The sequence below is a fragment of the Dromiciops gliroides genome, chromosome 2, assembly GCF_019393635.1.
Source record: "Dromiciops gliroides isolate mDroGli1 chromosome 2, mDroGli1.pri, whole genome shotgun sequence".
Lineage (NCBI taxonomy): Eukaryota > Metazoa > Chordata > Mammalia > Microbiotheria > Microbiotheriidae > Dromiciops > Dromiciops gliroides.
The window spans coordinates 81593579-81605724 of NC_057862.1; the positions used below are offsets into that span (position 1 = coordinate 81593579).

At 40.9% G+C, this 12146-nt stretch overlaps 1 protein-coding gene across 19 annotated transcripts in view; it reads left to right on the forward strand.

Annotated features, from left to right (window-relative positions):
• The window catches only part of CPEB3 (cytoplasmic polyadenylation element binding protein 3), a 256089-nt gene that overhangs the window by 62934 nt on the left and 181009 nt on the right, over nucleotides 1-12146 (forward strand). For 16 of the 19 annotated variants that reach the window (XM_043987641.1, XM_043987646.1, XM_043987643.1 and 13 more), the window contains exon 1: nucleotides 2237-3779. In XM_043987641.1, the coding sequence (XP_043843576.1) occupies nucleotides 2553-3779 (1227 nt within the window). In that variant the 5' untranslated portion in view covers nucleotides 2237-2552. Of the gene's footprint in view, nucleotides 1-2236; nucleotides 3780-12146 lie in introns of those variants that run through there. The other 3 variants (XM_043987657.1, XM_043987655.1, XM_043987656.1) reach the window with 2 other exon arrangements.

Sequence of the window (12146 nt, forward strand, 5' to 3'; positions counted from 1 at the left end):
TTACTGCATGCAAAAGAAGATAGTATTGTTAGGGTGGTGGGGGATGGTGTAATATATTTCCAGGACTTTGCTGTAAAAAGGAGCCCCAAATACTCGCACTAACAGTAATTGAGAGACATCGGGTAAGAGTATTGTAAATGTTATCTTAATCCAGTGTCAGCCTCTTGTTCTGACAGGTAACTTTTAGTAAAGCAGGTCTTGACCTTGACAATAGTGCTGAATTTATGCTAACAGTGAAATGTATACCTTTAAGCAATAGTGGGAAAAGAAATACGTAATGCTGGCACCCCACATCCTCCTGACCATCAATAACAATTGATTTTTAGGTTGTTTGTTTTTTGCTTTGGGTGGGGTATGATACAGTCCCTTTTCCCTTTAGAACATTTTATTTAAATTCACTATTAAACACACACACACACACAATGGACATTTTAAGAAGATGAGAAGCAAAGTGATAATAAAATTACAATGAAATGAACCCATAGTTTCATCCATGATGATGTAGTTATAAAAATTCTAGCTCACTGTGGAAGCTACTCAGATTCTTGAGTCTTTAGGTTTACTGCAGCATTGCCCAAATAAGTGTGAAATGGTCTTTTCCCATGACCATCCCTCTGGGTAGCAGCAGGACTTCATGATGTGCACGTCTAAATCTTTTGTGTTCCTTCTTGGAAACTTTCCCATTTTATATTTGTTTTTAGGTTAAGATAGAAGAAAATATGATTAGTTGTGTGTTTAATTGACAGTAGAGATTTATCTGTCAGATGAGTGTGGGGGAAGAATGGGAGACAAAGGACAGGGGGTGTCAAGTTTTTCCCTCCACATTTTGTGTGTATGAAACTCACCTCGAAAAAGAACCCTAGATTAGCCATTTAAAGGGTGTTCTTAAAATAGAATAGTGCATCACTTTTAACCTTTCTATCTCATCTCTTTACAGTTAAGATAATAATTTCTCAGTTTTCATCCTATTTCTCCTGCTAAAACCATGATGTTGTCCCAAGGCAAATATTCCGTATATGTAAATACTTTGGCTCAGAGAAAGCTGCTTCTACAATCACTGGCAGAATTATAACACTAGTAGCCCAAAAGTATGTAGTGCTGTGAGGTAGGTAGAATAAAATAATTAAAATAGCCATACTAAATATATCAATAACTTTGTTCTAATTATACTCAATAATTATCTAAAAGAGTTATATTTTTTATTTAATATACTTGCAAATTCAAAAAAAAAATTTGGTAGGGCCTTGGCATAATGTAAAATTCACAGGCATAAATTCAAAAATATTTAGACTATGGATATTAACAATATAGGCTAACACAGAAGCTGGGAGATAGTATATATGAAATCCACATATTTAGAATGATGGCATTTCTTTTTATTCTTAAGCATTCAGAAATATTTTGAAGGCAAATATGTATTTCTTTTGTGTGAAATGGAAAATACCACATCATGTGAGGCAAAGGGAACCTCTTTTGGCAAAAGCAGTATTATTAGGATGTACAGGCACAAAGGACTTTGTACTTTCCTGTTTTTAATTCCTTTTATGTCGAATTATTGTTGCTGGGACCACTAGCATCCCAGTCTTTCCACTGTAAATACCAGTTGTATGATGATTTATTCTAGAATTTGATAGTGTCAGTTTAAGGACCCCAAACTTGCCCTGATTGTCTGGCTAAATCTCATAGGGATTAAAATTGAGTCCACAGATCTCACAGCCTTACTCTAATTTTTGACCTCAAATTCGACTTGAACCATTGTTCTATTCTGCAGAGATTCAAACATAGATACTGAAAAGTGAAATAACTCATTCAAAAGAATGCCTTGGGTTGTAATTAGTAGTATTGAAAAAATTAACAGGAATGATAATATACTTATATGGAATAGATATGTATTTCTCAGAGTAATAAAGGACAAACAGAATTGCATATTAGTAAATGTTAGTGTCTCTTCCCCCCCCCCCCAACTACCCCCTTAAAAATGACTGTTTTTAAAGGTTCCTAACAAAATGGAGTAGGCTGCAGTACTCAAGACCAGAGAATGATTGTGCAGCTGAGGCTTCTTTTACCAAATGCAAAGATTTTCCCCCCTCGTGGTTCTTTGCAGTTAAATGAAACAATTACTAAAGCAAGAAGGTAGTTTGCTAATCAAGGATAAGACTCCTGTTCCTTTAAAGTGCTCAAGCAGGGGAAATGCGGGGGGTGGGGGGGGGGGGGGGGGGGGGGGGGGGGGGGGGAGAGAAGGAGTGTAGTGACTAGTGTCTTTTTAACCTTGCTGAAGGACGCAGCAGTATTTATTGACGTATGCAAATAACTGGGGGAGGGTGGTGCTTGGAAAAAACAGGAACCAGAATCAGTTTCTCATTGCAGGGTGAGCGCTCTGAGTTCCGGTGAAGGGAAAAGAGACGTGGCGAAATTGCTGTATATCTCTGTCCTATAAGCACATCTCTCACTAACACTGAAAGGAGCCAAGACACCAGAAAGGGTGAAGCTGCTAAAACCATATTTTTAGAGCTCTAGCGTGACCCCCCGCCTTTCCAGACTGGGGCTTCTAAATGGGAGATTACGGATTTGCATTGCAATTGGCTAGTGGCAGTGGCACTGGATTTTCGCAAGTGAAATACCCCACCGCTTCTGTGAGTGGCATTGATGATCCCATTAATAACACGCCTCTCTTTTTTCCCGTTTCAGCTGCGCAAACCATGCAGGATGATTTACTGATGGACAAAAGCAAAACCCAGCCCCAGCAGCAGCGGCAGCAGCAGCAGCAACAGCAGCAGCAGCAACAGCAGCAGCAGCAGCAGCAGCAGCAGCAAGAGCCAAACGCAGCGGAAGCCTCTTCCACGCCCCTCTCTTCAGAGACCCCCAAGCCGGAGGACAGCAGCCCAGTGACAAGTCTCAATCCTACAGCGGCGGCGGCTTCTTCGACAGCCCCCAACAGCAAGGAGAAGATGCAGATGGAATCTCCGCTCCTGCCCGGCTTGAGTTTCCACCAGCCTCCGCAGCAGGAGCCTGCCGCGGGGCCGGGCACGTCCTTGTCCCCCTCCTTCGGGAGCACCTGGTCGACGGGAACCACAAACGCCGTGGAGGACAGTTTTTTCCAAGGGATCCCCCCAGTCAATGGGACCATGCTTTTTCAGAATTTCCCTCACCACGTCAACCCGGTCTTCGGAGGCACTTTCTCCCCGCAGATCGGCCTAGCGCAGGCTCAGCACCACCAACAGCAGCAGCCGCCGCCGCCGCCACCACCGCCAGCCCCGCAGCCACAGCCGCCGCCGCCGCCGCAACAGCAGCAGCAGCCACCGCCGCCACAGCCCCAGCCGCCGCCGCCCGCACAGCCGCAGGCGCAGCCGCAGCCGCAGGCGCAGCCGCAGGCGCAGCAGCGCAGGTCGCCGGTGAGCCCCAACCAGGCGTCCTACACCCAAAGAAACGCCGCGGCGTACAGTCATCAGCCCATCATGACCAGCAAGCCGTCCTCTGCCTCGGCTTCCTCCTCCTCCTCCAGCTGGAACAATCACCAGAACGCCGCCTGGAGCACCCCTTCCAATCCCTGGGGCGGGCTGCAAGCCGGCAGGGACCCTCGCCGGGCGGTCGGCGTAGGGGTCGGAGTCGGAGTCGGCGTGCCATCTCCGCTTAATCCCATCTCTCCCCTCAAAAAACCCTTCTCCAGCAATGTGATTGCGCCTCCGAAGTTCCCCCGGGCGGCCCCTCTCACCTCCAAATCCTGGATGGAGGATAACGCTTTTCGGACCGATAATGGTAACAATCTGTTGCCATTTCAGGTAATAACTCTAAATGCACCTGCGCATACCTCCCTCCTCCTCTCCCCCTCCCTCTTTCCCTTCCCTTCCCCTCCCCCCCCCCCCCGAGTGCTGCTGCTTCCCTGCCGGGCTTTGTGTTCTGCATCTGTGTCCCACGGTACCGGCTACATATCCTGGTCCCCTCGCTTTGCCCAAGGCCCTCGTTTACCCTGTCTTGTCCTCATGAGAAAACCTTTCCGGTAGTTTAAGGAATTACATAAAAGCATCGTACATCTCAGTGCGAGGACACTCGAGTGTGATTCTCCTATGCTCTTACCCTCTCCCTCTTAAACATGTTCGTTGAGGATTTGGATGTTATTTGATGTTTTTGAGAAGGGAAAGAAAGCTTTGTGGAAATGTGAATCGCGAGGTTGCCAGACTATCTCGAGGTTAAGCGGTATGGAATTCCTGTCGTTTTAACTAGGGACCCATTTCAGTTATGCAATCAGGGATGCCAGTGCAGGCTCAGAGCTGCCCATTCCCTGTCCTTCCTGCTTTCTCTATTGAAGGGGCTCTCAACCATTGGGAGATGCCTTTTTAAGATAGTTGCATATGCTCAATTAAACTAATGGGAACACATGTGTTTGTGTCTAGGTAAGGTACTGGAATCATTCATGGCAATCGGCTTCTCTTTCCTGCGAGAAAATAAGGAGTGTGAGATTCTAAATAAACACAGGAGCAGTGTGGGGGAGATGAAGTGGAAATTCTAGGGAGGCAACCACCCTCTATTATATAAAAGAATGACTTAGATGTCATTCGGTATATTTGTAGAGAAAAGAGACAATAGGACACGACCTTCAGAGCCATATTGCAATGGAGTCTATTTCTTAGCTAGTACTGAAATATTTAAAGCTGCAGTGTCCTTCACCAGTTTTGTTATTTAAGAAGACAATAGAGATCAATTACAACATTTGAAACTGAGGAAAATAAAAGCTCTGCAACTTTAATGAAAAATGAGTCTCATGCTTTGGTGTTAAATACCACTGAAGAAACCAGGGAACTGCCTGGACTGAAAGGTTGAATGATACCATTGGTATTTTTATATTTGCCTTTGAACAATTTTCAGGGCCACGGGAGTGTTCTGGAGCACAGTTGATCCATAAAGGTGAATATTTACTGTATTTTTTGGTTTTCAGGCAAACACTTGCCCTGTACTCTTAAATGGCCATGGACATAAACTACTAAACTGAATGACAAAGAAGGAATGAGGAGGGAAATAAGGGAATGTCTTTGGAAAGGGTTCAAATTGGATATTCAAGTAGATGAAACAGAAACTCCTGTGAGCTGTGCTGGAAAATGGCTGAACCCACCAGCTGATAAGGGGTGTTTAAAGGGCTTGATGCACTTAGTTTCTACTTTATTGCTTCATTATTTTGAAAGAGTGCTTGGCTCATTTGTTTTTGAATGGCCTCCCTGTAGGAGGACCTGAGATTATTGGGCTTTAGGCTGTTGCATCTATACACAGATTGGGATGACAAGAAGGGAGATGATAATTTTAAGGCATGAATCTTTTTCTTTTGAAGCTCATGAAAGCTGCAAGCCAAGTGTCAATCTGGCAAACATTGAAAGAAGAGAAGGGATAGATACTTTCTGAAATCTTTTCTTTTTTTAAATGAGACTCTAGGTCCCACCATGCAGGAAGAAAACTCTATATTCCTATCAGGACCTTTTTCCCCCTTCTACTTTCCCCCTCTCCCTACTTCAGTTTTATTTGGAGCTTGTGCACTTGTCAATTATGGCACATTTCCATTTTTCATTGACATGTATGATGAAAACTACACATTGCTGTATGTCCTTGTCGAATATGTAGTCCCCAAATTCAAGTCACTAATTTATTCATCTTTAAAGCATCTTGAATATGCATATTTAAATTCACCTTAATTACTGATCTTCCCCTCACCCCACTCCCTTTGGAAAATCTGGGAGAGTGGTGAAGTTGGCTGTATTTAGGTATCTTTTAGGAATACTTGAATGTGAATATAGCTAATTCCTGATAATTTGTCACTGCTTGGGAAAACGGGAATAGCTCAGTCAATGAATTCTACCCCCTACCCCACACCCCTGCAAATACCCAAACCTAATTTTAGCCAATACTGTTGGGATTGCCATCTGCCTCTCAGCAAACAATTTCTCAGATTTCCCAATAAGTGGCAAAATAGACTGATTTTCATCTCCTGTTCTTTCATTACTCTTCACTAGTAGAATGATTAAAAGGTGTGTGTGAGTATGAGAGAGAGAGAGAAAGAGAGAGAGAGAGAGAGAGAGAATATGTTTCTGAATAACCAAGAATTGTTTGTAATTTGAAGAGCTAAATAGTACTTTTTTTGGTCTTATGAAAAGCTTTGTTGCTTAAGACCTCCTTCCTACTTAAAGTACACAATTGTGTTATGAGTTTTTTGTTGTTATGAGCTAGAGGGATTTTTAATTGACTCTCTTTTGGCTTGATAGAAGTTAACCAGAATAATATCAATTTGTATGCAGCCCAGTTTAAAAAACAACAGGAAATATTACACTTTAAAAAGTGTTAATATTCAAATCTGCATATTTTCATTTCATTGACTGAGTTACAGGAAGTATTTAAGTTGTTCCAATGGTGACCTTTTATTACTAGAAAATGTAGATTATTAATATTTTTCTATTTTATTTCAATGATTTCAAGAAAATCAATATTTTATACATCTTTATGCTTGAACATACTGTAGGCATCAACTATTTAAACTCTAATATGAAGAAGAGCATTTTTACAGATTAAGAAATTGAGGTTATGAAAGGTTGAATGACTTGTCAAGGTCACATGGCAGTGGATGATGTAATTAATAAAACATTCTCTTTGCCAGTGATTTAAGGATTTTTTGTTTTCTTTTTTGTTTTACTAGTGTATTATGCACTGGAACCGTACTGCATTATTATTGATGCTGCACCTCAGACCCCATCCCAAGGCACATAATTACAGCAATGTTTAAGGATTTCTTCATAATTCTTTATAAGGCTCCACACCTTCCAGCAACCAAGGGCATAATGATAACTGGTACATGAGTAAAATGAGTGGACTAAATCTAAAGGAGTTAGACCATTCAATGAAGCTCTGTGAATGAAGGGAAAATGTCATCGTATGCTCAGTAACACCTAGTTTTTTGGTAATGTTTGGGGAATAGTGTATTCTGGTTAGCTGAATGTTTTGATTATTTGACAGTTGCTGTAGACTTCCAACATAGGTTGCTCATTGTAAGAGTTAGCTAACACCAAACCTATGTTCAGCATCATCTAATCTTTCTTAGAAGGTGCTTTAGAATTTTTCATTGCCTAAAGGTAAATGTTAAGAATACCAAGTATCAGAGAAAAGGATTGTAGTTGGAGGAGGCTGATCTAGGCCTTCCTAATTTAACTCTCCTCAAAGTTGTCTTGTTGACTTGCTTATTTGTCTCTTAAAAGGGAACCAACTCTCTAGCATGCCTTTTTCTTGCCTCTATACTTTTACTCATGCTATTTACTATACCTTGAATGTTCTGCTCCCATTTCTATACCTGGTGAATGCTTTTATCCTTTAAAACCCAAACTGGATATCTCTACTCTAGGAAGCCTTTGTCGATTTCTCACACCACACTCAGTAACAGCCATCTATCTTTCAACAGTGTCTTGTTGTGCTAACCTCTAATACACTAATTGTGTAGTGTGATATATGACTGTGATCTATCTTAATAGATTGTAAGCTTCAAGTGGGCAGGACCCTGTCTTAATTAATTATGCTCTCACCCAAGTAATAAGGTCATAACATATGTTGGTTGAATTGCATTTTTTTTAGTTTCCTTATTTGGATTCTAAGTATGGTTTAACTGAGTCATATATTCAGATTAATAAGCAAATTAGGTTCCAAATTATGAATTACACTGACCCAAGTATATTCAAAAGAGTTTCCAAATAATATTTGCTCTTGGTTCTTGGACACCTTGTAGAAACAGAACACACATAAATACGTGTAAATGTTAGCATTTCCTTTTTAAGTCCTTTACCTGCCTTAAGAATTTTAATTGCTTGATATCTTATACTGTATATAGCTTGGACTATTCATGTGGCATATTAAAGCAGATGGAGAACTTGCTTCAGAGCCATGATGTCCAATGTTGAAGTTGTACCTCTGGCCCTGTGACCTTGTGACACCGAACCTCTCAGACAATTTTCTAAAACTATAAGTTGCAGAGAAGGTGCCACCCTGCATTAGTGTATTTCTTCTATTAAGTGTTCATTGTATCAATGAAATCCTAGCTCCAGTCTCTCTGCTAGTCACACACAGCTGTGTATGTGTATGTACCTTTAAAGATCAATTCTTATGATCCTTACATCAATTTTTGGCGCTCCCTCCAAAAGAATTTACTTTGTCTTCTCTAATCATTCAACTCAGCTTTCTTATCTGAAACTTATTTGAATTTAATTTGCATATTGTTGTACAAATGCATTTGGTTATAATTTTCAATACAGCGACATCTTTTTATTAATTCAAAGTTGGTCTTTTTTTGGTCTTAAAGTGAGTCATTGGAATTTTTTTTAGGTGAGGAAACAGCTTTTTTTTTTTTCTGTACTGATGGTTTCATATTGTCATGTACTACCACTAATTCAGAAGAGTGATATAATTGACTTAGGGTACTGTTTCCTATTGGAAGGAGGATAACTTGACCTAGATTGAAAACAGGAGACTTTACTTTTCCTAGTTGGTAATGTCACCCACTTTCTTAGCTACTGTCAAATAAGGAGCTTCAGACCTGTCATGCTGTAGTGCTGGAGGGTGTTAAGACAAGGAGATGTGGAAGACAATGTGCTAGAACCAGGTCCACGAAGTCTTGGTTGTGTTTAGAAGTAGGATTGCCTAGAGAAATGTTGTTATTGAAGAATGTTAAAAGTATAATGGTGTCAACGATATTTGCCAAAGAGCATGCTAAAATTAATGGCATTTGTGTTGGAGGGTTACTTTTTGTTCTGGTCAACACTTGTGTTTCATTTAAATTGTAACTAATTATTCCTTGGTAACTTACTTTACAGAATTGCTTGGTAGCATTAGGAGGCCCATGGGTACGTATTTAGTACACATTGAGAATGGGACTGGAACCCTGGCCTTCCTGCCATGGAGGCTGCTTCTCTATATTCATTATGGCACGATGCAGGTAGAAAGCTTGCTTAATTTCTACTCCCTTTACCGACTTAAGAGGCTGATAACATGCAGAATCAGAAATTTAAACTTTTAGATAAAATGCCCAGGTTTTTTTTTTTTTCCTTCTTGCCAGTGAACAATTTATTATCTTAATGAACTAGTCTGCCTGAGTATCTGTTTGGTTGTCATTGGTTGACCTGCTGACTACTTTTGGTGGTGGTCTAAATGTTCATTTTTTTGAAGGGGGTGGTGGTAGTGTGAAAAATGTTTTGACACCCCAGAGGTTTTCATGTTTCTTTAGTTGTAACAATAAGATTTGACTGTTTAACTGAGGGAACTTGGGTTACCAAGATCTGAATTTATCAAACTCTTTTCTGTTTGGTTTTAGCAGTAGTGGCAACATCACATAGTAGATAGAGTCCTGGACCTGCAGTTCACAGACCTGCCCTCAGTGTTGACTTAGTTTGTGAATGTGGTTGAGTCATTTACCTCAGCTTTCTCATTTGTAAAAATGGAAATGAAACCCAAGTACAGACATACTTCAGAGATATTGCAGGTTCAATTTCAGACAACCACAATAAAGCAAATATCACAATAAAATGAGTCACATGAATTTTTTGGTTTCTCAGTGCATATAAAAGTTATGTTTACACTATACTGTTGTTTTTTAAGTGTTCAATAGTATTATGTCTAGTAAAAATATACATACCTTAATTAAAAATATATTATTGCTAAAAAAATGCTAACCATTCTTTGAGACTTCAGCAAATTTTAATCTTTTTGTTGGTGGAGGGTCTTGCCTCAATGTTGATGGCTGCTCAGGGTGGTGGTTGCTGAAAGTTGCGGTGGCTATGACAGTTTCTTAAAATAAGACAACAATGTAGTGATTAGTTCACTCTTCCTTTCACTTGAACACTTAGAGGCATTGTAGCATTATTAACTGGCGTAATTTCAATATTGTTGAGTCTCTGAATAGGGAGGCCTTTGGAGAAGGAGAAAGGGGGACCTTTGGGTAGGTGGAACAGTCAGAACACATGACATTTGTTAAGTTCACAGTTTTCAGATCACCATGACAGATATAATAATGAAAAAATTTGAATTATTGTGAGAATTACCAAAAGGTGACATAGAGAAATGATGTGAAGTACATGCTGTTGGAAAGCCCATAGACTTGCTCAATGAAGGTTGCTGTAAACCTTCAATTTGTGAAAAATGCTAAGGGCAATAAAATGGTGTATGCCTGTACCTGCTTCACAGAGTTGTTATGAGGTTCAAATGAGATAGTGTATAGAGAGCACTTTGTAAATCTTAGTCCTACATTGGTATGAAAATTTGAAACATGTACAAGTTCTTTTTTTTTTTTTTAGGCAGTGGGGGTTAAGTGACTTGCCCAGGGTCACACAGCTAGTAAGTGTCAAGTGTCTGAGGTTGGATTTGAACTCAGGTACTACTGAATCCAGGGCCGGTGCTTTAACTACTGCGCCATCTAGCTGCCCTCCTTTTTTTTTTTTTTTTTTTTTTTACATGTACAAGTTCTGATGTGGCCACTCTGACCCATGTGTCTTTTTCTGGGAAAGAGTGGGAATGGCTTGTTAGTTTTGGTCTAGCAGCCTTACTTGTGTGCAGATTAAAAGAAAACTGGGGGGGGGCAGCTAGGTGGCACAGTGGATAGAGCACCGGCTCTGGATGAATTCAAATCTGGCCTCAGACACTTGACACTTACTAGCTGTGTGACCCTGGGCAAGCCACTTAATCCCAATAGCCTCACCAAAAAGAAGAAGAAGAAGACGAAGAAGAAGAGGACGATGATGACCGGGGAAGGAAAGGCTGTTTTTGTTTTTTTAAAGAAACAAAAATGTCTGCCTCCCTTCCCACCCCCAACCCTCCTTTATGGCTGTTGATCACATTATTTAAGAATCACTCAAGGGGGGGCAGCTAGGTGGCACAGCTAGGTGGCGCAGTGGATAGAGCACCGGCCCTGGCTTCAGGAGTACCTGAGTTCAAATCTGGCCTCAGACACTTAACACTTACTAGCTGTGTGACCCTGGGCAAGTCACTTAACCCCAATTGCCTCACCAAAAAAAAAAAAAAAAGGAATCACTCAAGGCTGTTGAGCATGGCCATTTTTTCTCTAGTTAAAATGTTCACTTCCGTGACTAGTACCTAATCATTGGGTTGTTGTTGTTTTTTTTAGCCTGGAACTTGGAACACAGGATTTTATTATGTTGAGGATTTTCTATTAAAGAGAGTAAAATCTTGCTCCAGCAAAACATCCAACCAAAACCCAGGTAGTGGTAGGAAAGGGCTGTTGAATGAGTCATACTGGGTTGATTGTATATCTCTCTCAAAGACATTGTAGATGGACCCCAGGATGATTGCCTTCCTTCAAAAGATAAGTTATGAATGCTTGCTTATTTTCATGGTGGAATTAGCAGTACAATAGGACCCTGTTCTGAAGGGCTTCGTTGAAACAGGCTTTTGGACAGTATTTAGGTATAGTACAGGCGACTGATTTTGCACATATCCTGGGGGTTTTGGGTCTCACTTCTCAGAGCTAAGATTTGCTGACCAATGCTAGTGCTGACAGACAGTAGTAATCCCTTTGCACCTTCAGGACCCTTTGCACCTAGCGAGCGGCCTCCTAGAGTTATGTTCTCAAGTGACCCTACTAGGTTACTTTGGAAAAGCTGTTTTGGCTTTTGGCAATGACAGTGCATGGGGATTATTAGTTAGGTGTTTGCATCTGGGACTTCCAGGACTAGAACCACAGAAGCTATCTGAGAATTTTCCCAAGGATACATGAGTGCAAGGCTCCTTGTGGTATGGGACCTTTAACAACTTTCTTAGGGAATGACTCATTGTCAGGGAATTCCTGATCCAGTCTAGTGTGAGAGTTCAAATGTTGCTTTTCAGTTCAGTTGTCTTCATTGTTGTTAGTTGTTTATAGGTTCTGTTATGTTTAAATGTGGATTTCTTCCTAATGCAACAAGTTCACATTGTACTTAGCAGGCAGGTAGTAAGTATAGAAATGCACACACATATATGACCCTGTCATTCTGTGATAGGAGAAAGAAAAGCAATATTAAATCAAAGTGACTATGAGGGGGCAGTAATGGAGAGAGTGCTGGGCCTGGAGTCAGGAAGACTCTCTTCCTTGGGTTCACATCTAGCCTCAGACACTCACTAGCTGTGTGATCCTGGGCAAG